Genomic DNA, 25,462 nt, shown 5'->3' with positions numbered 1-25,462 from the left:
CGGCAAAGTTTGTCCAATTTTTTAAACCTGTGCAAACAGTAGCCTGTTTTCTGTTCTCAGCTGATATATGATCTTCTACTGCTGCAGCAAGATTCAGTGTGTTACACATTTTTCCTGTTACCAGTGTAACAAAGCAGCCTGGCTACTCTGACATTGACAAGGCATTTTCATCCAGAGAACTGCTGCTCACTTCTCTTTTTCAGACCATTCTCCATGAGGGCCAATAGCGCAGGCTTTTTGTTCTCCTGCTCTTATCTCTGTAACTTTCCATGCAATTCAGCCAACTGATATACAGTGCATAGTAAAAGAAAGCACATATAACTTTTCAGATGTTAAACCCCATTTTCTTAATATTTTCTGGCCTCTTATTAAGCAATCAAAATGCCTAACATAAAATCTAGGACACTTGCAGCTCCAATTGCCAATTGGTACAAAGTTGGTAAACAAAGCTAGATTCACAAGTTCAATGTCAGGGTCACATTTAATTTCAAAACTTATCAAATAAATTCATACAAATGTTAAGAATGGATGGTGGTAGTAAATGCACTTGGTACAAATTCATCAAGGGAGAGCAGAAACAGTCATTGTTGGATGGAACCAACATAGAGGAGGAAAGACAATTCACTGCAGGTGCTGCTCCTGAAAAGCACATTGGCAATAATTCTCTCATTTCCTACCTCCTGCTTTTGTTGTTGTACATGAACAACTGATCTAGCTATTTTTTTTACCCAGTTTAGATTCCCTTCATCTTCCTATGTGCTTGTGTTGGGACCATGAGAGAAGAAGCAATGAAAGAAATGTTCCAACCCGACAGAATTATCCCGCTTCATCACACCGGTGTGTTGTCAGAAATAATACGCACAAGAACCACTGTTTGATTCAAAAACTTCACTGCATTGACTGCGGGGTAAATCATATTTATCATACCTAATAAAAACAGATCATCCATTCAGTCAATGAAAACTTTTTTTTTTTAAAAGGACTTAAACTAACTTTTGATCTGTAGGGTTTATTTTTCTTCTTTTTTGTGTTTTTTTTTTTTAAACAGAAAATGAAAAAAACAAAACAAAAAAACTTGAAATAGGCTTTAAATTTTGGGAGTAAGAAGATCTCAACCAGAGCAGAACGACATTTTGAACCCTCAAAATGAAAACAAAAGCCCCCTTTAGCACCTCAATCTCATTAGAAGAAGTCTCCACAGTATATGTAATATCTGATTATTCACCATCTAGTAGTGTTACTCTGGCCAGAACATAGTATAAAAGATGGACACAGCTTCCAGGACTGAAAAGTGAAACCAGTGTGGATGGGGCCAACTCTGGTTGCAAAAAAAAAATTGAAGTTTATGGGAAACCGGCCCTCAACTTGCTTGCCCTATGACCTCAGTACACTTTGTTTATGGCTTCATGGTTTCAATCACTAGTTTCAGGTAATACTGAATAAAACATGAAGCTCACTTTTGTAAATTGCAGTCATTATTAGAATCCGAAAAGAGGATTAGTCAGGGTAGGATCCCGTGTGTGATATCCTTGTTCACAGCAAGATCATCTCCCCCCTTCTCACATCTGGTTTTAAAACTACAAGAGGCTAAGCTCAAGGCTTCATAACAGGACTTCACAAACCAGTGGGTGACGCCACTGGCTACATCCATCTTTTATACCAGCTGTGCCACAACAAGGTGGGCAGCTTTTTGTTTCTGATGCAAGTTAAACTCTGAACCTGAGATCTGTCTGGGAGAAGGATGAACGACTCAGGTTTGCCACCCTTTTAAAACACAAACTGGGCTGATGATGTGCACACTGTAACGAGGACGCCAAGTTTGACTTAAGTACAAAATTCCAGACATCCTCGAAATGTTGACTGAAAAAAAGAAACTTTACTGCAAGTTTTTTTGTTATTTTTAAACCAGCATTTAGGACTTCTCTGTATTTGTACACTGAATCAAATGAACTGTACTAAAGGGTGAACAGTGACCCCACCTTTTTGTGCGACAACAAAAAGAACACAGGCAGGTAGGGGTCTTGCTCCCCTTTCAAAAATCACGTCAGGGGCAAAAGATTAAAAAGAGGAACAAAAAGATCTGTACAGTACTTTTTAACAAAGTCATGAAATACAGGACTTCCTGGCTAACACAGTCTTGTATGTGCGTGTATCATCGTGTGTGTGTGTGTTTGTGTGTGTGCCTCGACCAAACTGACAACATGGCTTTTGAAGGTTTGAGTCCTGCTCCTCTCGCTCTTAGTCTTCATCCCAGTCTCACTGGTCAGCTCCCTTGTCTTAAGAATTTGGGGATTTTTCTATGATGTCCCTCTATCCATGACTAAAGTAAGTAGTTCTCTGGGAGGGCGGCACACACAGCTTCAGCCAGTCAAGCTTTCTATTACTATGACGGCTAGTCCTGCTAGCCTGACTGACCTGCTGTCAAGTTCATACACTGGCTGGTTGTGATCTGACTTCCTCTCTCTCTGGAGCTCATCGATTTGGATTTGAGAAGTATGGAAGGGCTTTTTATTTTTATTTATTTTTTTTAAATAAGAGGTGACAGGCGCAGTGGGGCTCTTGTTGGACTGCAGCTTCCTTAGCCCTGTAGAGCTGGGAACTGCTGTGCCACCAATTCAAACTTCAATGTCTTGTTGGTGTTTAGGGTTGTGGGTGAGGAGGAATAAGTGAGAGCAGGAAAGGAGAGCAGGAAGGAGTGAAAGAGGGGAGAGATGAATTCTCAAAGGGTCAATGAGGTTCTCAGGTGGAAGAAAAGAGATTTGGGAATCTCCCTGAAGAGGTTGTTGAAAAGGAAGAGGTAAACAGGCTGAGACACAGATTGATCCTTCTTTCTTTAAAAAAACAAAAACAAAACAAAACAAAAGCAACTCTTCATCTCCTTTTGCCGAGGGAGAAGCTGGAGCAGCAATCAGAAGGGACTGAGAGAGGTGGGAGCTCATCTTTGTCCATTTCTTCAGTGAGACAGGTGGCACAGGCAGGCAGCCAATGAGACAACCAGAGGAGGGGATTTCAAAGGGACTCAATGTCCGTCCACCATGACCAAAGAGGACAATTCGCCTTAGGAGCTCAAACGAGGCCGCTTCCTTGGAGACTGGTCTTCTTCCTCATCATCTTCCTCTTCATCTTCATCGTCAGGGTAGTCCACCAAACCAACCAGAGCAGTCTAAGACAACAACAACAAGAGTGACTGTTTCATTTCAACATGTACTTTTGCAGGAGCGCAGGACAGCTATTAGTGCTGAAACATAGTGTTCTAAATTTCACTCACATTTTACTTATTCTGACCAGTGAAGTCAAACAACAAGTAACTTGTGTAACTTTTATCTGCATTCATGTTGTGATACCACTCGAAACATATTGTGCAACACAGAAAATTAAAGACTGTCCTGTGTTATACTGTCCCAAAATTGGACAAAGGATTAGGATAGGACAGGATAGGAATTCAAGTCTTTCTCAGAATGCAACATGAAATATTACCTTGACTACTGGTGTGGCAGGAAGAGGAACAGTTTTGACAGAAGAAGCTGAACTGTTGTTTGGAGTGACGGCTGGTGAGGCAGGTGGGAGGGCAGCAGCTTTCCCATTGTTATTGGCACCATTGGCTCCGTTGGCAGCTCCTACAACACAAACTAGGATCATGCAACAATCTGGGAAAAACTATCCAGCAACATTCATACAGTAAGAGAATATAGCTTACCTTTTTTGGCTTCCATGTACTTGCCGTAGCTATCAGAGAAGTCATCCCCCATTCTCTTCTCCACTGCCTCTCCATCGTCATCGTCATCATCGTCATTGAACCACAACTCTTCATCCTCATCCAAAGACCGCGCATCTCTTCGATATCTACAGTTGAGAAAACTGCTTCATGAGGTACAGGTGTCTACACAAGGGGAAGTACTACCTTGTGGTAATAAGTCTCTGATTAAATATAAATGAAGGTTATGAAGCTGAACAATGATGACAAGCACTAGGGTTAACAGAGGTTGACTAAAACATGCAGAAATTCGGTAGGGGTGTGCACAAAATGGGAATAGAAAACTATGTAAAGTCGGCATATATACATGTAAATTTATGTGGTGGAGTGCATGAGTGATAAAGATCACAGTAAGGGAATGACCCTTGCTTCTGACCTGTTGAGTCTCTGGCTCTGCCGGTCTTTTTCCTGTTCATATCGTCCTTTCAAGCCCTTGAATGTCTGGACATACTCAATGGATTCAAGTGCTTTGTAGAAGTTATCCACGATGTGAGCTATGAGTGATTTGATGTCCTCCTGGAAAGCAAAAGGTGGATCATTATATATTTAATGCAAAACCAAAGGCTTGTTAAAGTAGCCTTTGTGCTTTTACATACCACTTTAATAAACTCAAAGAGCTCTATGATGGCAGAGTTGAGGAGGTTGTATCGGGTCCCATTGTCCAGCAAGGCATTAATGACAGGCTCAAACAGGTTCCCTTTGATGATGTAGCGGTTGTAGTATTCGTCTTTTAGACCAATGATTCTGCGCATGAAACGCAGAGCACCTTGGACAAAAACAGAGCCACTTTGTAAAAAAACGAGGCACGATATGATTCAAAGTCTTATCTGTATTATTTCTGTGAGCTTGGATACAAACAGCAGTTACACAGCTCTGGTATGGTTATATCTGTATATGAGGTTCAACCACAATGTAGTCGCTATCAGAACACAGGGAACTTACAAAGAGCAAGGAACGTGTGCTTTGAGTTCATCAGCACCAGCACTCTTCTAAGCAGGTCTTTGTTCATGATGTAGGTCTTGATGTGATAGGTGTGGTGTTCCACACAAAAGGTCAGAAGCTCCAGGATCAGTGCCAGCAACTGAGCTGTCTGGAAGTTGTCTACACAAATAAAGACAAATCGTGTTAGGACATGCAGCACTGTCCAGGTACATTTCCAAATACAAGCCAGACAGCAAGTGTACAATCCTTTAATATATGGTTTTAAGAGTCATTCCAGATTTTGTGATCCTCAGCATCTTCCTTAATAATTTGAAGCTGTTCCCATAGTCTGGTGACTAGCTTAACATTTTATTTCTTATTCACGTCCTCTAAAAGAAAAAGAACCACACCCTTAGTAAGAGCTGCTGGTCATTTATTTTGGAAGGGTTCAGGTAAAAACAAATAATATAATGATGTTGTCTACTACAAGAGCAGTACTTTCAAGCCACTTCAAATGCACAAATTTCTAACTGTTGAGTAGTTCATGGTTGACAGTTTAAATAACACCCACCTGGGCACACTGGGTTGACCTTTGTTGATCCCTCCTGCAGATCTGAAATGTGATTACATAGATTAAACAGTGAAATTTCCTTTCTTCCAGTCTGTTGTACCCTAGTTTAACTTCCCAGCTCACCTTTTGAATTTTTGTCAAGTGCAGTGTTGGCCAGCAGAGGAGCAGTCAACACGTGCATGCAGTATTTGTAGAAGAAACTCAGAAACTCTGTCTTCTCAGTTTTCTAGCAGAAAAAACAAACACAAAAAAACTTTAATAAGTGTTTAAGGTTTCACTCAGGGGACACATATACTTAATCTAGTGGTGGTAACGGACATGTGGAGACACAGATGGGGGATTTTGTCAGATAACAATGAGGTAGGCACCATAAATGTGCTGCTTTACATCAGTGTTTCTTCAACTGTGAGGCAGGACTCACTGGCAGAGCCACTGCAGGTGGGTAAAAATAATGCGTGAAACTAAGTTGAATAAACTTGACTTTGTAGACTTTGTTTTTTTAAATACAGAAGACTCCACTGACCCTAATTTGACTAAATTGGATCCTTTCTTCATTGTTAATGACTAAAAAGTGTGGGGAAATGAGTCACACCAAATAAAAGTCTGAGAACAACTGATTTAAATGAAAAAGCAGAGTGATCAACATTGAGCAATGGCTGGAGAAAAAGGAAAGGGGAAGAAATCAACAAAAATCTGGTTGATTTTGCTTACGTTGGTGGAAGCCAACATATTCTCAGGGTCGATGAGTGTCCTGAGCAGACCCATCAGCTGGACAGCTCCCCCCAGCTCTGGGTCAGAGTCACAAATCATCTGCTTAATCACAACATTTATCAGGAGAACATCCTGAAACACAAATACACAAAGCAAACAAAGGAGAAGTTAACACAGTAGCGCGCTCAGATTAAAAATAAATTTTGTATGGCATGAAAAGAAAACTGTCTCTCTCAAAAAAAACAGGGCAAACACACAGTATTAAAACAAACAAAAAAAAGCCTTCTTGTACACAGAACAGAAGATCAACAGAGGACACTAAAGAAAGTTAATCAAACTTTGTCTCAGTAATTCTCTATAACAGTTCTGTGTTTTTATACTACTTTATCAAACATGTAAATTGTGTATCAGCTATAAAATGCCTTCAAATGTTATGGCTCTGTAGTAAAAATCGAGCACATCACGTGAGCCCCAACAGTGACAGGCTGTTGTCACAATACAAAACACCTCGTTTCCCTCATTGTTCATAAAGCAAACAGTTTTCCTTATTTAGATTTCACCTCAGTTATGGACTGTTCTACATGCCTGATGTGGTAATGAACTATTTGAAACTGAGAGAGCCTGGGCTGCCAAAACACTGCTTTCATTAAAGAGAAAGTTCTTTTTTTTAAAAAAAAATAATGATTAGATGCTTACATCATCTGTCTGCTGAGGTTCCTGCATGACAAATTCCCTAACCATGGAGGGGCTGAATTCCACCAGGTAAGAGAAAATATCAGTAGCTGCTGCCCTCACCTGCAAGTCATCCATTCCCTGAACAAAAAAAAAAAAAAAAAAAGAAGTTAATTCAACTGAGCATTGACCAATCAAAAAAGACTTTTATTAAGACTACCTCAGATACACATTCATGCCAGAACTATAACGTACCATTACTATTTCAAGAGCAGGTAAAATGCCTAGATTTGCCAGAGTTTTGAAGAACGCATCCCTGTTTTGAGGCTGCAACGTTTGTGAAAACGCACAGAATTCTTTGACGAAGTTAACCTAAGGAGAGGAGGAAAAAAAAGGAGATAGATAAATGACAATATAAATGAGAAATGCAAAGATCAAAATAATTAAACCGGTCCCAAATAAAAATCACTGTGCCTACCGCCATTTCTGGGCTCATTTCTCAAACATGGTTATGAAAGGCAACTACTTTGAGGTTTCAACATATGTCCAAAAAAAACCAAAAAAAAAACCAACAAGAACAAAAAAAACTTCTTAAAACTTGCCAATTCTCTCCTTTTACTGTCCTCAGTCGCATCATCTGTGAGCTGTGCAAAGACCTCCGTTAGGAACTTCTCATCCTCCTGCGGCACATTTAAAGCCGGGTTAAAACATCAGAACAATAAAGAAACATGTCTTAAAAATAAACAGAAAATCTAATCCTGACTTGCAATTTCAGCACAACAAGAATGAAAGGCAAATTATTCCAGCAATAAACCCATGAGTCCTAGAACCGTACAGAAAATTAAAATCAGTCACCTGACTGTGAAATGAAAGAATTCTAAGGTCCTGTTTGTTTACACCATGAAAATAATTGTGTGGTATAAAACTTATTGTTCAGAACATATGCCTCACATTTGCACCATATTACAATCCACATACAAGTGTTACAATGGGCCTAAACCTATTCACTCAAAGATTTTGAAAATGTTTTAATGTATAGTTTTAATTGGTCATCATCACAATACAAAACTTGACACACACATCTTACGCATACATTATTTGTACAGTCATTACAGGCTTATACATTTCCATCTGTTCACACTTATTATTTGAGCTTTCCCACTTGATTTAACATTTCACATGAGAATTAAATACATTTAAAGAAAAATTTTTAATTTGGTTTTAAGCATGAGTCATCTTGGTGGACTAATCTACAAGCAGGGTCATTTGTCAAACAAATTTTAATTAGTCACAACATGTACAGCAATACTGTATATGTACTGGCTAAACTACACAGTGGATTAAATAATTAACTCATAATGTTGTTTTATAAATAGCTTGGTTTGAATCCTTACCTGCAACATACTGACAATTTCCACCTTGTTGAAGAAGATGAAGGAGGTGAGTGTGGATAGGAAGTTCTCCTCAAAGACAGATGGTGTGGGCAGGATTATGTCCTGGATGTACTGAACTCTGTATGTCTGGTGGATCTTCTGCCGCAGTTCAGAGTCTGTGATAGGGATCACCTCCTTAAATTTCGCCGTCTTGGTCAAGAATTCCCGGTGGCGTTTAGGTTGAACCAATGCTGGGTCGTACTCCAGGCAGCCCACCACATCCATGATACAGTCGTCAGAGAACATCACCTCAAAGAGGGCTGCTTTATTGAGAAATAAGACGCCTCGGACAATCTCATAGAGGTGATGGAGGCCTTCCCTGTTGTCCACTTCCTCACATACTCTAAAGAGACCCAGGAGTTTCTTGATGTAGCCCTCAGTCATCAGGGCCAGGGCAAGCTTTTCCCTCCGGATGGGTGAAGAAAGGACAGAGGTAACCAAGTCGGCAATTTCCTCCAGTCTGCCTTGCTCACAAGGGGGGAGCTCAACTAAGTGGCTTGTCTCTGGAATCTCCTCAAAGCGCTCTTCCTCAGACTCATCAATGGGGTCCTGGGTGATGTCCAGAGCAGGGTCTCTACCTTGGACCTGAGTCACAAATAAAAGCTATTATTAAATGAACACAATTGATAGTATCATGTGTACAGTCACCTCTTTGCACAGGTTAACGTTTCTCAGTAATTTGTCCAGTACACAAACTATTAAATAGATCAACAGAGCTTGCCCATTGTGGTAGGCTCAATGGAATTTTAGCATCAGTGAAACAGCTGTATGTTCCTGGTTTGAGTTTTACCTGGCAAATTCTTTCCCAGATCTCATCACAGCCAGCCTTTTCCTGGAAACTGAGTGCAAGGTCATAGTTATCTGCTTCTGACCAGACAATCAATGTGTCCTGGAACAAAGACAAAGGATTATTAAACTTTACACACGGACACGCTTAACTCTTTCACGGCAGGCACTCACAGACACACACAGACACTTATTCAAGATACACTTCATTAAATTGTATGTTAACTGAACACATGCTTACAAATGTGTGCACACACACACACACAGGCAGCAAAGGAAAATAAAAACGTCAACATTTAACTCCTGCAGACAGAGGATCTTGTGGCTCCGTTATGCCTTCTTGTACGTATTGCTGGCAGGATTTGGGTGCAAATCCTTAAAGTGTATCTGAAGGATAAAGTTTTCTATCCTGGTGGGAATGCACTCCTCTAGCATGACAGTGACTTATCCACAGAGTATGAAAATGATTTGAACAAAAGTCTACAACAGACAAAGCAAGCTAAACACATGCAGAATATCTTTTTTGTACCTAGCTTCACCAAGGTGGTTATCAAATAAGTCAAACAGGGGTTTTTCGATCTAGCTATGACCACATTCACATGAAAGAGGCAGCAATGGCAGCATGACCAACCAGAAACATGAACCGGTCTATTAGCAGCTGAGGGGCATAGTTTATGAATACTATCATGCTATAAAATTAGCATTATATAACATGAAGTAGGTAAACCGATAATACAGACTCGCTGCAACACAACTTCTGTAGCCAAAACAGCAGTGTCAGTCTGTGTGAGAAGAAAAGCGCTGTGTAATTTTAAAGTATTGTTATATATGTCTTAAAGTAATAATGATTAAAGTAAATAGTAAAGTGTGTACAAATTTTGATAATTTAAGGCAACAAACTTAATGTCAAAGATCTGGGAAGACCTCATTACTATATTACAATAAAAAGAAGCTAATGACGTTTAGATTTGCCGCTTCTTTCACTCAGTCTCCGCAATTTGAAATAGTCTAAGGGCAAGTAGAGACAAAATTTAACAAAATAAAAGATTTCAAACTGGTAAGTAGCCAACTTGCAAATGTTTCATGACGTCAGAAACGAAAAGGTTTAAATTGCCTGTTTTAGTATCATTTCAATGTATTACAGCCTATACAACAATAAAGTTGCTTTAATATTGTTTGCAGTCAACAGGAAAGAAGCAAGGAATAAAGTTGCCCTCAAGAATCTCTATTTCTTACCGATGCTGAGACAAACTTCAGATTTTCTTAATATCTGCACACTAAGCTCTAATTGATCTTTATGCATTATTTCATAGAAATAATTGTTCCATGGGACGCGATTTCAAACATGTTGATCTCTTGTCTCAAACATGCCCCATTCCTGAGGAGATTAGGCGAGTGTAAATTGCCACAGTAATGTACCCCATAAGAAGTAAACCAGCTCCAAAACACTGGAAATCCAGGATTAAACCTGAAGTTAGCCAGACCCTAATCATTAATAATTCTATAAATTTTTAGGTAATATAAAAGTGTCATATCACAATAACAGTGATACATTAAAAAAAACCCATGCAACACAACAACAAAAAAAAAGAAAGAAAAAAAAAAAACACGCCTCAACATGTCTGAGAACAAGAGCTGCTGTCAGCCTCCAATACCTAAAAAAAGGAAGTTATTCAACAACCTTCAACAAAGAGCAGTAATTTTAAAGACGTGCAAAAATATTTAGAAAAAGGTGGAAAATATTTTTCTTTATTTAGGAACTTGCAGAGTTACAAGGTTAAGGTTAAGTTGAATTAGTTAAATGTTTCATCAATTACAGCAGCTCACTGTTAAAGGAAGGTGGAAGTTGACTTTCAGACACTCAGCTATAAATGTGGGAAGACTTCATATTTATGCCATAATTCTAATGATACCTTGATTTACAAACCGGTGTGGTTCATATGTGGTAATTACTCACGGCATTACCCGATTATTACTCGATACCAAGTTTACAATTGCATCAGTCAGCCAATTTCTACTGTCTCGCCTAGATTACATTAACTATCCAGCAGCAGATCTCAAACCAGTGTTGGGATTATTTAAATATGTGTGCTATCTGTAGCTGAGCCAGACTCAGGTAATAATAAAAACTTACCTGTTGTTTTTGATATGCAGTATTTGGACTTATCTTCGATTCCAATAGCAGTGATCCTAAAGCACAGAGATATAGGTGACTAAATATTCAAACCAGTTAGAAAGCCGGTTCTTTAAAGACGAGGTTTGTTATTCTGCCTGGGAATAAACAGTCATGGCTATGCAAATACACACAAAAACAATCGAATTAAACTAAAATGCTTAAAAACAAAGGTAAAATAACTACAGCAGACCTTAGATTCTATTGTAATAACGTTATGTACTTTCTTTGTCACATACATGAACCACAAAGAGCAATAACAAGTTTATGCGTTCAGACTTTCAGGGGCACCATGCTATAGAGATCCCGTCGGACTAAACTAATAAGCATGCTAGCAACAGCTATTCAATAAATATTTGCCATTTATTGAGAGACGTGCCTAATATTAACAGTTCTGGCACTATGACGGCGAAGTCTGCCCCACATGTAGAAAAAAAGTCTAATAAGGTAATCTGGTGCCCACTGTGGGCAATCGAAGCGCTCTCTCCGAACAACCAGGAGTTAGCATGCTAACCACCGCAACAACTATGCTAACAGGGAACTTACCGTCCGATTCAGCCCGAACTAATAACGATATCCCCCTCAGTCGTTCGACAAATGTAGACGAAACGTGCCCGGTACCCCGATCATCCCATTGCCGATCTTCATTCAGCGTATATACCTTCACTCGCCGCCGAGTGTCCGACATGGTTTAAACGAGTCGGAGCTAGCAGGCTAGCTTTCTGCTAACAAGCTATCACCTCACCCGTCTAGTGTTTTCCTCGACCTGTTAACTTTGTTTCCAACCGCATGTTATAAAACATGCATGTTTAAATTTAGTTCCCAATAGCAACAAAATATATTAGTAGGTATTTCATAAACATATTACGACGTGAATCTACTTATTAAGGGGCCTAATATTAAACTGGAAAATTCTGAGAGAACACAACAACTCTAACGGCCTTCTTGCTAACGTCCACAGACCGCCATCTTGTAATCCGATCTTGTGTTCTTTTTCTTTTTCTACGTCAATCAAGCGCTAACTGCCGCGGGGTCTCCTCCCCCGGGCTGCATCGTCCAATGGCAGAACTGCGGCTCCTCCAGCTCACCGCGTCACCAACGGTAGAGAAAGGTAATAGCACCCATAGCCGTTTGCAGATGTTGGCATAATGTACAGATGTGATTTTGTTCAGCTTGTTTAATTCATAGAGGAAGCAGATACTTACTTAAGCAGAAGATTAACAGAGTTTTTCACGTTAATTAATCACAATCATAACTGACAAGTTTTTTTTTTTTACACAAACGAGGAATTTGTCTTGGAAAAAGCAACACTTCAAGCCATGATCTACAGAGAAAGAAAGGAATAAAAGCTTGATGGGTTTTTTTGGCATAAGTTTCTAGACTTCTTGGAAAATATTCCTCAGACAAAAGATTAACTTTTTGGTAAGTAAAACTACCGGTAACATTTAATTAAAAGAATATCAAAGCAACAGTCAAACATGGTGACGGTAGTGTGATGGTCTGGGGCTGGTTTGCTGCTTTATGCAGCTGATGGAACCGTGAAGTCTGTCCTCTACCAGAAAATCATGAATGAGAATGTCCAGCCATCTGAAATTTTAGCAGACTTGGGTTATGCGGCAAGACAATGATCCAAAACACCAAAACTTCACTGAATGCCTCAAAAAAAACAAAAAAACAAAAACAAAACAAAGGTTTGGGATTGGTCTATTCAAAGTTGGGACCTAAATTAGACGCATGACCTTAAACAGGCCGTTCATGTTCACGAACCTCCCAACATGACTGAATTCAAACTATTCTGCAGAGAAAGGTGAGCCACAGAGGATCATCTGCCTCCATCTCAGTCCATCCTCCTCTGTCACATCAACCTTCCTCTGCATCCATCAATCTTCTCGGAGGTTATCCTCTTGTCCTCCTGTCTGGCAAGCTTCGTCTTCAACATCCTTTGTCCAATATATCCACAAATTACCTCGACAGCCACTCCACCCTGCCTATACTGTCTTGTGCACTGTCTGTTGTTTTGGATTGTAGCCCAGAGGTATTTAAGTCATACACATGTATTCTGCCTTGCTTCTACTGACTTTCATTCCTCCTCCCTCCAGATCTGTAGGCCCTTCCTGATGCAACCCTACACATTACTACTAACACTCTTAGATTAAGGCTGAACAGAGAAACACTTAATTCTTCTGTAAGACTCCAAAGAGTTATTAGATCTTTCCCTGTCCAATATTATGCAATAAATTGTTTTAAATAAATGTTGAAATTTTACAGCTCTCCTGTTATCATCTCCACCACTCAGTTTCTTTTAAGGACCCACTGGATGAACCTTTTCTATTGTGAAGCAACTGTCCATCCATCCATCCATTCGCTTCCGCTTATCCTTTTCAGGGTCGCGGGGGGCGCTGGAGCCTATCCCAGCTGTCATAGGGCGAAAGGCGGGGTACACCCTGGACAGGTCGCCAGTCTGTCGCAGGGCTAACACACAGGGACAGACAACCATTCACACTCACATTCACACCTAGTGACAATTTGGATTAATCAATTAACCTATCCCCACAAGCTGCATGTCTTTGGACGGTGGGAGGAAGCCGGAGTACCCGGAGAGAACCCACGCAAACACGGGGAGAACATGCAAACTCCACACAGAAAGACCCCGGCCTGATGGTGGAATTGAACTCAGGTTGCTGTGCGGCAACAGTGCTAACCACCGTGCCACCGTGCTGCCCTTGTGAAGCAGTTGCTTGTGAAGCAACTGTCTTTTTTAAAACACGCTGAAGCAGTACTTGTGTGCCTGCATGTGGCCACTGAAACATGCAATTAAATCAGCTTTTTATGAAGAAAATTTTACATGCATGCACTCAGTACATTCTGGCACGGTTGGAAGGTGTTTTGTTGACTTAAAGACATGAATAAAGAAATCATTAATGACTTTATTTACATATTACGTCTACATACTGCTACTCCTTTTAGTTGGGTTTGTAAACTCTCATTTACAAACCTTTCCTTCTCTCCTGCTTTCCTCTTTCTTTGTCTTTGCACAGCAGTTTCCACCAGCACCCTGCTGGTCAACAGCACCATTGGTAGTCGTTCATTCTTGATGATCCACATATTTGATTTGAAGATTTTACATCGGATCCCCTTCCTGACCTACTTATCCATGGTTGGTAACAGCACTAGGAGTACACTGGCATGTGGCCCACCTGTGGCTGATTTTTTATTTACATTTTATTACTCACATATAATATAAATGCAACACCATATAAAGATTAAGAAAACGCCTCTCTCTAACACATCACCCACTTGCCTTTCTTTTCTTTAGTGGACACGCTGCTACAACAGATACCAAATATGCCTCAAGAGGCAACATTATCACACATGTGAATGACAGAAGCACTGTTGTTGTGTAATGAAAGAAAAATCTTATGACTTTGATACAGTCAAACAACAGAGCATGAAAATGGGTAGACACTTGTATTTTTGAAAATGTTTGCCTCCTCGTCTTATCCGTTTGTTTGTGCAAATTCTCAGAGTCATGATGTCAGCAGCATTTTAGCCACATCCATGCTCTCAGCAGCGGAGTAACCTTCTTTATGTATAGTTCGTAACAAGATCTGTTGTTTGAAAAGGGAAAGTTGACTCAGTCCAAGTCTACTCTGACAGAAAAGCCAGAAGTTAGGCAGTCATGGGGGAGTGTCACGAATCTGTACTGGTCGTCTGCATGTCGCTTGAACCCATGGAGATGCTCTGTTTGTCATTCAGTCTCTTTACGACGCTTGCAGCGGTAGACTGGAGCACCTTCCGCGAAAGCCTCATTCTGCCATCTGTTGGGTCCCGTCCAAAATACTTGACCTGTTAGCAGAACACAGTTTAGATACAAGCATCCCAGACTGAAATACGCAATGCCTTGTCTGCAGTAACCGAGACGCACCTGTATCTCCTGTCCCACCTCTAAGCCCAAAGCACTCGGATGTTTGATCTAAAAGGAAAATAAAGGAAGTGACTTAAGTAGAAATCTTACCATCAGACTCAAAAGGAAAACCATTTTACGCAGACAAATTCACAAACCCGTTTGTGGTCCAGCTGGGAGTTGTGCAGCAGGACAGGAGTCATGTTGGGATAAAGTTTCACCATCACGCCAATGTCCCTAAAGCAGAGGAGCAGAAGAACAGATGAATGTATGAAGGCTGCAATACTTTATTTATACATAAATCAGTTTCCAAGTGTGGAGAAATAACTGTAAACAAACACTGTTGGTAAATAACGCATTGTTTTAGTTTACCTTATTTCTGTGATGGTGGCAGTGTAGATAGCACCAAACTCCAGCTGCTGTTCTTGCTGCAAAACAAAGAAATAGACCCATTTTCACCTACATACATTATGAATATGTGTAATATGTGTAAGCAGTTGTTCTTAATGTTTTGATTTGTTTATGCAGGTCATGTTTGCATTGTGATATAAAACAGCAATTGAGTTTATATATGTGCATAAAAGGGTGCAAAGAAACTATTAGAATATATAAATATAGATATATATATTTTATGTTTTATTAGAGCATGCTGAGAGCTTTCCTGTTTTTTTAAGTGTACTGATCAGGATTATTTCTCTTATTTCTTTGTTTAAATGCCATCTAGCTTAAGCTTTATACTATATTCCTCTTTTTTTAATCTGTTTCGGGTTCTCTGTAGAGCAAATTTTAACACAAATTTTGAAAGGCTCTGAATAAAGACAGACTGCTATTATAAAGGTAATTACAAGTGGGGGAGACTCACATCATCTTTGCAGATCTCGCTGATGAAGTGTTGGGCTTCGTTCATGGCTCCTGGTGTTGGAGCGAACACGGAAAAAGTCTCTTCGTCTACCTGACTTATCGTCACACCTAAAGGCAAAGAAGAAAACGTGGTGACGTTTTTATATTCTGCACAACAGTTTCTATTATGAAAAAACAAATCTGTGTGCTGCTGGATTAGCATCACGTCACCATCACATTCCAAGTTGCCTTTTTCAGACTTTATTACTTATACATTACCTGTTTGAGCTTGAAGCCTGCGGAGGTTGTAGCCTCCAGGGCCAACAAAGCGAGCTCGCCTTGAGACAGGTACCCGGACATTTTCTGAAGACAGAAAACATCACATATTGGAACAGATGACAGTAAAAACTGTCTATTAAATATTGCATCTTTCTATATATATAATATTCAGACATAACCTACCTACAACAGGTCCATTCTCTTTCCTGCTCTCTCTGGGTTTTGCTATGCATTTGTTCATAATGCCCAAGATCTCCCTCTTTGCCACTGAAACACAACAACAGGCAAATGCTGAAAAACAGCCATGCAAATAAAATTTTAATAAAGAGTATATTTCTCAGTTTTGGGGCTACCTGTGGCCTGTTGGATTGCCTCCATGACCACCTTCAGTGGCAACCCAGGAATCTTCACATCAGCCTGGAGGTAAAATAAAGAAAATTTAGTTAATACATTTCATCTGTATCAGAAAGGCCATTTATGTTTCACCACGCAGTCGTTTAAGCAGAACAACACTTTCACTAAGAAGAATCCTGCTTAACTTGCCATTACAGAGACAAGTTAGTGTTGTCTTATAATAAAAAGAGAATAAAATAAAGCTCTAACACTATACTGGTCTCTTCTTTAATATTTTACACATTGAGTACAGTTTATATTAAAACATTTCTATGAAAAAGTGATGTCCCTTCAGCTAGCTTTATTAAATTTTACTTCTAAAACATCTTTCTTAGACACTTATTACAAGTTACTCAATGCAGTACCTGTAAAGCAGTGATACCCTTGTTTGTTCCTGCCAGTTTGAAGTCCATATCTCCCAGGTAATCCTCTATTCCCTGTTTACGAAACAGTTAAGAGCTCATACTCAACACCTGTCATACCCAGGAACAACTACAATAACATTTTGAGCATTCAACTATAATCTTTCTTCCACTTGTTAGTGATAATAACTGATCACAAACTGGACTTACCAGAATGTCTGTTAATAGTCTGTAGTTTTCTATCTCAGCAGGTTTTTCTGGGTTAGCCTTGGAGATGAGACCAATGGCTACACCTGCCACAGCAGAAGAGATGGGCACACCTGGCAACACAGATTTAGATATATTAGTTAATCATTATTATATGACATATTATCTGACTAGCATCGTATCCAGACACATGCAAAATTCAGGTCACTTTGAAAAAAAAAAGCTGATGTTTGCTGTCTGCACGTCTAAGGTCCAGAGAGCAATTTACAACTGGATTTTTCCTGGATTAACTAAAAAGTCAGAACAGTACCTGCATCCATAAGAGCGAGGCTGCCCCCACACGCTGAAGCCATAGAGGAGGATCCTGAGAGGACATGCAGAGATGGAAATATGTTGAAAAATAAGAGCAATGGACACATTCGTATTTGTGACTTTTTATATTACGACTTATAAAATTGCTTCCCCGCACTCACCATTTGACTCTAACACCTCAGCAGTGACCCTGATGGTGAAAGGGAAGTCTTTAGGAATGACTGGTCTCAGAGCCTTCTCGGCCAGAGCTCCTGCAAAAACACGAACAATGCACAAAAGATTCTTGATGGAAATGAGGGATTATTAGACTGAATACAAACAGAGGATGAAAAAAGTCAAACAAACCATGTCCAAGCTCTCGCCTGTTGAGGCCTCCCATCTTTCCAGTCTCATTGGTTGCATATGGGGGGAACTAAAAGAAAGGAAAGTTGACTTTACAGCTCTATTTGAAAACTAAAACAATTATATTTAATATCTGATAAACTATGTGACTTAAAAAATGATTTTACTTACTTCATAATGAAGCATAAAGTTTTTGTCTTTGATGCCACTGCAAAAAGAAATGCATGCATCACAGGAGTGCAGATGTTGGTAGACGCTGGCAGTATCTCCACAATTAATAACTAGCTTTTGAAATACATTCCTTGAAACTTCCTGAACAATGATCCTTTTCAATACTACATTAACATACTGCATATCTGTATATATAAAGTATATGAGGTGATACCGTTTTTTTAATCCATGATAAACAGTATCAGCATGAGCAACAAATATCCAGTTATGGTCATGCTCCCGTCTGAGCATCCATGTAAGGAAATTCCAAAAAGTTGATTCTGTTTATCTGGATGTAGCGTTTTCAGCGGGACAAATGTTTAGTCACTCATCAAAGTGACTTCTTCAGTCTCAGGATCTAAGGGGAAACCTGCAGGGGTCTGCAAGTGACTGAAGAAGTCACTTGGATGAGTAACGAAATTTTCTCTCCCGCTGAAAACGCTACTTCCAGATGAACAGAATCAACTTTTTGGGATATGTGTTCGGGTTGTTTTACCTTAAAGCTGTAGTGATAATATCTGTTTTGATGCTGGACTCCAGGGAATCAAATGTGACACTGCACAGCACCTACAGGGAGCAGAGGAGGACTTTGTTACAGGTAACATCCAAGTTTTTCCAGTTTAGAGGATTTTTTAAACACAGAATGGTACACTGGTAACACAGACTCATAGACGATACTTTATTTAAACTGATCATGCTTAAGTGTGTACCAAACAGGCCTACTCTGAGCCAGGAAAAAATCCTGTGTAACAGTCATTAAAGCGACATATCTCGACTACAGTTTCAGCGTTCCTGCTGTTGTATTCAAACCTGTCATACTTTTGATTTCAAAACTGAAGAAACAGCCACAAACATCTTCAATCCCTTCAAAAAAAACCCCAACTTATTTACCAAATGAACTATGACTGTTGTTGGCTCTTTGTGCTTTAGCATACCTGTGTTTGTCCTCTTTGAAACAGAGCCGAGCCATGCAGCGGTTTAAATAGATCTACATCACATGAAATGTTTCTTAAACCAGTCAGCTCTCTTCCATCACACCTAAAAACACAAAATGGGAAACACAATGTTTCCATTTTTCCACACCCAGATGATGTGACATTATAATATCCACCCACAACACAGAGTGCTTACCTCCTGTACTCATTGAGCACTAGATTACGGAAGATTTCCTTGCTCAAAGTGTTAAAGGATTCAATGACTTCAAAAGGCTCGGCCTGAGGGAATTTTTCTATGAATCGACGACATCAATTGACAGGGGTTAAAGATGGAAATACAGCAACACTGGAAACTCAACTGTAAATTCTTTCCATGCACCATAACTTTGAAGGCGTAATACCTTTAAGTTCCTCTTCAGTTTCCAGCCGAACTTTGTTGATTGCTTCATCTCTCGAAATCTAAAAAGATTATGATGAGATTATTACAGTTATTTAGGTAAACTTCCCTAATACATAAACTGAAGCAGAAAGCTGAATAAAGATGATAGATTTTACCTTGTCATGAGTATAATCGGTAAAAACAGCGTAGATCCTCTCAGAAGCTAATCTGCAACAGGAAAAGGAAAAGCAAGTCATTTCTGAGAGCTAGAACAATATAAATCCTATTTTTGTCCTATTTTTGGCCAAACCATTAAATGAAATCATTACCCTTGCCTCAAGATTATTTTGTTTTCTCGTTTATCAAAACATTTCAAAATACACTGCTTAATTCCCAGCATCCTTTGCCTTCATCTTCCTCAGTCTCAGGCTGTGTTCTTACCTCCGAACATGTTCCACCATGTCAGCCGGGGGTGAAAACATCTTGACCGGGGTGCGCTTAGTCACCTTCTGCTCTCGTGCCAGCTGCTGGATGGCATGTATGATTTGCTGGGTGTGTTTTACTCCCACCTTCACAGCATGGCAGAAGTCCTGCTGCAGCACGTTTTCAGCTGATGCCTCAATCATCACTGGCAGACACAGAGAAACATGAGTATGTGATGCTGTCTAAGACAGGCACAAGAAGCAGGAGTCAGGAAAATGTAGGATTCTCAGAAACTGAATTATTACAGAAAGCCACACATCCAGGCCACAAAAAGATTTAAAAAAAAGTCCAAGGTAACCTTTAGCAGAAATTGTCAAATTTAAAACACAAAATGCTATTATGAATAAATCCCCATAAAGGAGAAGCAATAAAAGACAATTTACATAAAGGTAAGTCTATAAATACAGGAAGTCAATACTTCTGCAGGCACTATCTCCTCAGCAAAGTGATTCCAAACACTTGATCAAGTGTTTGAATTCTAAACTTAGCAGCTTAACTACATGCCGCTATAAACACTAGATATTCTGCTGCTTATCACATACCAATTATTAACTTACCCACTTGACTGCTGGGAGCTCCAGCCACTATCAGGTTAAGACTGCTAGAAGCCATCTCTGCCCTCGTGGGGTTGACCAGCAACTCTCCATTTACCATACCCACACGCACAGCACCTGCACACACAATAACATAAGTAGCTCCAAGGTGGAGATAAACAATAATAACAATAATGTCCCAGGAACTGAAAGTGAAGTGAAAACCACCATTTCAGATCAATAAAACAATATTTCTCACCCACTGGTCCATGCCAGGGGATGTCAGACAGGGCCAGGGCAGCAGAAGCTTTAATGGAAGAATATAATGTTTTACTCGAGGATATAAAACAAACAAACAAAAAAAATCTGATTTGTGAAGAAATCTCTGTAGCTGAGATTTACCTCACCTGCATTAATAGCCAGCACATCTGGATCATTGGCGCCATCGACTGCTAGCAGGTTACAGAGGATCTTTAGGAGTGAACATACATTAAAACAGAATGGGAGGATTATCACCTTTGTGCAAGAAAACAAAAATGTGGCAACATAATCACCACATGACAGTGAAAATTCTTTAAAATTTAACTTACCTGAGTGTCATAGAAATAACCAGGAGGGAAAAGAGGTCTAATCGACCGATCTGAGCAAAACGAACGGGAAAGTTAGTCAGGTCACTCCAATTAAACAGGAAACCAAACCTCCACGACAATGTTATACACTCAGTAAGGACAGCGCTTATCTTATTAACTCACCAATAAGTCTGCTGGTGAGGATCTCATTGTCGGTGGTGCCCAGCTCTCGCCGCAGGTAGTTCGTGGGAATCCGACCAGCAGCTGCAGCTTTCTGTCTGTAGTCCACCTGTCAGTTGAAAAGGATATTAAATCAAAAGAACCCCACCAGATGTTTCCTTACATCGGGGATTCATAAAGTCAAATCCACTTAGAACACGGCTGTAACAAACATGGAGTCGTACCACAAGCGGCATGAACTGAGACGGAGAAGGTTTGGTTTTGCTCACAGCGGTCACCATCACAGAGGTGTCTCCGAGCTATGGGAAAAGGAAAAAGTGGTCACCATTTAAACCTGAAGAACAACATTTTTAAAAAAAATCACAGGTCATCTTTGCTCTGTTTTAATAAGCAGCCACAGAGGTGAATTACAAGTTGAACATATGAACACGAACAATACAAGCCTCAGTATAGGTTCTGCTGTGCTGTGCTGACACGTCCTGGGTAAAACGGACATGGGACATAAAGCCAAACTAATAGACCGGCTGCTACCAGTTGAAAGGATTTTTTTCTTGGTGGGATTCCTGTGCATAAGTGACGATTCTCTGCATGCTGATGGCCCATGGTTTACTATTCTGTAATAAAGATCTTTTGCCAACAAAGTTATGCCTGGTGTTTAATGAATTACCACAACAGAAGGAGGATTAGTAGTAAACAGAATCAGAAATAGAAACAATACACAAAGAAGCAAAAAGAAAGGGCGAAGACAAATCAAAGAAGACTTTTTTGTACCTGTACTACAGCAGCTCCATCAGCAAATCTGGCAAACCTCCCTGAAGAGATTTCAAGTTTCCTACAAAAACAGCAAGAACACAACACGTGAAACTGCCAGTGACCCTGCACCGCTCGCTTTATTTCACAGTTCATGGAAGAGAATGGAAACTGGGAAAGACCACTCACTTCTCTCCGAGGTCCACTCCCACTCTACATGCGTTAGTATGGCGGCTGTAAACACTCTGGTGACATAACCGGACATGAAGGCGGGCGAACGAGCGCCCCAGCCGGAGCAAATACTTCATATTTAACCAGTAAACAACAAAAATATCCGCGCTCAGTTTGTCTTTACAGTTGGGATGTGAGCGAGGAGGCTACCATGACAGTTCGTCACATGTGCGGAATTACGTAGAGAAGCTGTCTCTTCTGATTGGACAGAGCGAGGAGAGTGTGTCACATCCACGGAGTTTCCTGCCATCCAGTAAACAACAGTTCCGCTTGATCTACTTTACATTTATCTATTTAAATAAATAAACAAACAGGTGTATTCAAATTGGCTTTTAGTAATCAATAAGGTTTTCATTTTACATATTTTACTTGATTCTCTATAATCTTAAAAAAGCTCAAAAGTATGGCATATTTTTCGATTGTTTGACGTATGTAATATATTTTTGTATTTATTTTCCTATAATCTCCTTGATGTCTAGTTACTTAAAAAATATCAGTGAGTTTAGAAAGCAATATAAGAAAAAAAGAGGAGTAAAACTTGCTAGAGGAAAGAGGAAATACAAAAGATGACACGATCATTCACTTAAGACCTCCATGAAATCTGATTGTAATGGTTTGATATATTTGACCCACTTATTCCACAAATTAAAAAAAACACATTTTCTTAAGACCGAGTAAAAAGTTTAAGGGGAAAACAGTATTAAGTTTGCTTTAAAAAAAAAACCTCTTTCTTCACATTCCCAGAATATATGTCAGTGACTGATTTCTTAAAATCTAGATTGCATCTAACATTTGCTATATGCAAAATGTCTTAAGCAAACAAATAATCGTGATGTCTAAGATGCCCGTGGAAATTATCATGCTGTAAATGACAATTTGTGCATTTCTGTGGGAATTTGCATAGATCAGCCAGTTCTCATCTTATGAAAGACTACCCTCAGTTTTCTATTTTTATTTATATCTTTTCATTATTCTTCTTCTTATTATTATTATTCTTATTCTTATTCTTATTAGTAGTAGTAGTAGTAGTAGTATTATTATTATTTACAATTTTTCAAGGCGATATTTATGTTTTTGCTGCGTCACTAAAATGCAATTTTAAATTCTCACCACTAGGTGTCAGGATTAAAAAGCTCATATAAGGCATATAGTTCTACCACAACGGTCAGACACTCTCCTTTTTCTCCATGGACGTCACTGTTGAAGTATAGATGTTTGTTTGTTTGTTTGTTTGTTTGTTTGTTTGTTTGTTTGTTTGTTTGTTTGTTTGTTTGTTTGTTTGTTTGTTTGTTTGTTTGTTTGTTTAAAAAGTTCTGCTGATATTTTCGTTTGCTCGACATCCAGCCACTTTCATTAAAGTGGTGAGATTATTTCAACCCTATATAACAGCATATAAGGAAAAAAATGCTTGTGTTGCTATCTCATCCATATTCAGAAAGTTGCCTTTGTTCAGGAAGAGTAACGTTTTTGTATCAACTGTTATGATTTATCTTGAAACCTAGTATTAAACATTGCATGGACCCTGTCCAGTTATCAGTCAGTACATCTGGCAGTCAATCAGTGAACTTGCCTCCACATGAGACGATCAGTCCTGAAGTTTGTTTACAGCCTTCCAGTCAGTCAGTGAGCCAGCTCACTAACACTGAGCCTGGTGCAGTTGTTATGGCAACAGATGAAGTGTTAACAGCATCTCCAGGCATTACTTTCACGCATACACGCACGCGCACACACAGAAGCTAATTGCAGGGCTGAGCAGCAGGATTTCACACGGGCACACACACTGAAACACATAAGCTCTCATTCCCATTATTACTAAGGTTTCTACCAGTTTTATCTTGTTTCCGTGGCTCCAGGACACACTGAGATCTCATTTATACCACGCAGAGCCACAAACTATTACTGTGTAATGGACCACTCAGTGTTTTCCACAGGACTACATGGATCATATAAATAACTCAGTGGAAGATAATGTGTTGTTTGCCTTGAAGAGAAAATGTAAATGTCTAGAGACAAATACAAAAGTTTGATATATGTTAACGGACAGGCTGTATCAATCAGTCATTAAGTCATCTGGTCATCTAACAGAGACTCCTGTGGCCTTGATTTGATGATTTGAACTAACTGCATAATAATTAGAATTACCCAATTTCCTTTGGGGTCAACCTTCAGGATCAAAAATTTTTTATTGAATTGAATTGAATCCATTTGACTAATCAATGGTTACTCAAACAGGGAAGATTTAGGGGAAGTAAAGGGGAAGTAAAAGTATAATATCAGTTCCATCTTTCAAGAAAATTGGGACACCACTTTAAGCCATAGTGTCTGGTCTTCATGTAGGATGATCGTGCAATTGATAAAAGTGCAAAAAGGTTTTTTGTTTATGTGTCTGGAGTGTGTTTGTCTCTCGATCACTTCAGGACACAAGAGGCTTACGTGGTTTAGTGATTTTCATGCTGTGTTGGATCAGGAGGGGGCAACAGAACAGCCTGCATTAACTCTGCACTGATTTTCTGTCACACACACATGAACACACAAATGCAGAATCAACAGGAGCTTTAGCGGGGGTGAGAAACGAGGCTTTTCTGGCTCCTTGGCGATCAGTTTGAGTCAGAGTGACTGATGCCCTCAGGGGTCGGTGCATTGGTGGTTCTTGGTGTCCAGGGCTGGGCGCTCAGGTATGTACCAGCTCACTCCCGGTGGCTACTTGGCGGGGCCTGGCGCCTGTTGCTCGGTCAGGCCTCCTCCGGGGTGCGGGGGGCCCTCAGGCCTCCGGCCTCTGGGCCTGCGGCTCGGTTCACTCTGGCACAGCTGGCTGACTGCAGAGCCGGCGGGCACGCCGGTGCAGCCCCCTCTAGCTTCTGCTCGGTGGCTACTGGGTGACGCCTCGTCTGGGGATCCTCAGCCCTTCCCATGAGGGTGGCACGGATGCCCCTCCGGTGGTCCTCCTTGGGCTCTCGCACTCTGGGGCCTCTGGATGTCTGGGGCCTGGATCTCCTCCATGCCTGCTTCATGCTCTGGGGGACAGGGCTATGGCTCTCTACATCCTCTTGCAGACCATTACATGTGGAAACCATTCGAATACAAGCGCACTGATCCACACAGATGTGCACACGGGTGTTCACTGTTCGTAGACTTAAATTACACCTTTCTTGGCTGCTACTTCAAAGCACATTGTGCGCTGTCTGTCCTGCGTGCTGCACAACAACATTGAATATTTAGTATTTACTGCTGTTTACACTTAGCTAGATTAATGCGATGATGTTGTGTTTAGTATGTTGCTTTGTTTTTTTTTTTTGCTTGTTTTCTATTCTTTTTCTCTCAACAGGTGATCCAGGAGATTTTTTTTCCCCTTCTCCCCCCCCCCCCCTTCTCACTGTCCCTCTCCCCTTCTGTTATTCTTTTCCTTCCTCTTTCTTTCTCCCTTTCCTATCCCTCACTCATGTCTGTCCCGTCTGTAACAACTGAAAATAAAATAAATAATAAAAACAAAGGTCGATCAAATGGACCAATACGGCAATGCCACGATGATCCA

General features: G+C 40.1%; 2 protein-coding genes across 2 annotated transcripts; both read right to left on the bottom strand.

Moving 5' to 3' along the window:
• Nucleotides 1-404: 404 nt before the first annotated feature.
• Nucleotides 405-12,001, bottom strand: ppp4r3b (protein phosphatase 4, regulatory subunit 3B). Its single transcript, XM_085369700.1, has 16 exons — nucleotides 11,568-12,001; nucleotides 10,983-11,038; nucleotides 8,853-8,951; nucleotides 8,024-8,647; nucleotides 7,232-7,309; nucleotides 6,885-7,001; nucleotides 6,654-6,770; nucleotides 5,958-6,089; nucleotides 5,370-5,472; nucleotides 5,247-5,288; nucleotides 4,697-4,855; nucleotides 4,351-4,520; nucleotides 4,131-4,270; nucleotides 3,698-3,843; nucleotides 3,478-3,617; nucleotides 405-3,163 (listed from the first exon to the last, which is right to left on the bottom strand). The coding sequence occupies exons 1-16, from the start codon at nucleotides 11,707-11,709 to the stop codon at nucleotides 3,059-3,061; spliced, it is 2,370 nt and encodes a 789-aa protein (XP_085225826.1). The 5' UTR covers nucleotides 11,710-12,001; the 3' UTR covers nucleotides 405-3,058.
• A 2,176-nt stretch (nucleotides 12,002-14,177) lies between these two features.
• On the bottom strand, nucleotides 14,178-22,067 carry pnpt1 (polyribonucleotide nucleotidyltransferase 1). The gene is made up of 28 exons (XM_085369067.1): nucleotides 21,889-22,067; nucleotides 21,721-21,781; nucleotides 21,174-21,248; nucleotides 20,953-21,058; nucleotides 20,791-20,840; nucleotides 20,608-20,671; nucleotides 20,460-20,507; nucleotides 20,225-20,338; nucleotides 19,626-19,812; nucleotides 19,361-19,412; nucleotides 19,207-19,264; nucleotides 19,002-19,098; nucleotides 18,806-18,908; nucleotides 18,367-18,437; nucleotides 17,832-17,868; nucleotides 17,664-17,730; nucleotides 17,480-17,569; nucleotides 17,317-17,370; nucleotides 17,010-17,119; nucleotides 16,803-16,874; nucleotides 16,398-16,461; nucleotides 16,228-16,311; nucleotides 16,045-16,128; nucleotides 15,788-15,894; nucleotides 15,298-15,353; nucleotides 15,084-15,162; nucleotides 14,947-14,994; nucleotides 14,178-14,867 (listed from the first exon to the last, which is right to left on the bottom strand). Exons 1-28 carry the CDS (start codon nucleotides 22,005-22,007, stop codon nucleotides 14,712-14,714), a joined length of 2,313 nt encoding a protein of 770 aa, XP_085225193.1. The 5' UTR covers nucleotides 22,008-22,067; the 3' UTR covers nucleotides 14,178-14,711.
• Between the last annotated feature and the right edge of the window lie 3,395 nt (nucleotides 22,068-25,462).

This window comes from Diplotaxodon limnothrissa, linkage group LG13 (assembly GCF_057381915.1).
Source record: "Diplotaxodon limnothrissa isolate DT_005_m linkage group LG13, D_limnothrissa_male_GT1.1, whole genome shotgun sequence".
In the NCBI taxonomy this organism is placed as follows: Eukaryota; Metazoa; Chordata; class Actinopteri; order Cichliformes; family Cichlidae; genus Diplotaxodon; species Diplotaxodon limnothrissa.
This window is presented reverse-complemented; position numbering and strand designations above follow the sequence as displayed.

What these genes read in the sequence shown, in the direction of transcription:
- ppp4r3b (XM_085369700.1), bottom strand. Translation starts at nt 11,709, where the DNA reads ATGTCGGACACTCGGCGGCGAGTGAAGGTATATACGCTGAATGAAGAT. An exon ending in AAATTGTCAGTATGTTGCAG is followed by an intron (nt 7,310 to 8,023) that starts GTAAGGATTCAA and finishes AATGTGCCGCAG; the next exon opens with GAGGATGAGAAGTTCCTAAC. An exon ending in CAGAGCCAGAGACTCAACAG is followed by an intron (nt 3,844 to 4,130) that starts GTCAGAAGCAAG and finishes TCTCAACTGTAG; the next exon opens with ATATCGAAGAGATGCGCGGT.
- pnpt1 (XM_085369067.1), bottom strand. Translation starts at nt 22,007, where the DNA reads ATGAAGTATTTGCTCCGGCTGGGGCGCTCGTTCGCCCGCCTTCATGTC. An exon ending in CTCAGTTCATGCCGCTTGTG is followed by an intron (nt 21,059 to 21,173) that starts GTACGACTCCAT and finishes TTCAACTGACAG; the next exon opens with GTGGACTACAGACAGAAAGC. An exon ending in ATGGTGGAACATGTTCGGAG is followed by an intron (nt 19,413 to 19,625) that starts GTAAGAACACAG and finishes TTCCTGTTGCAG; the next exon opens with ATTAGCTTCTGAGAGGATCT.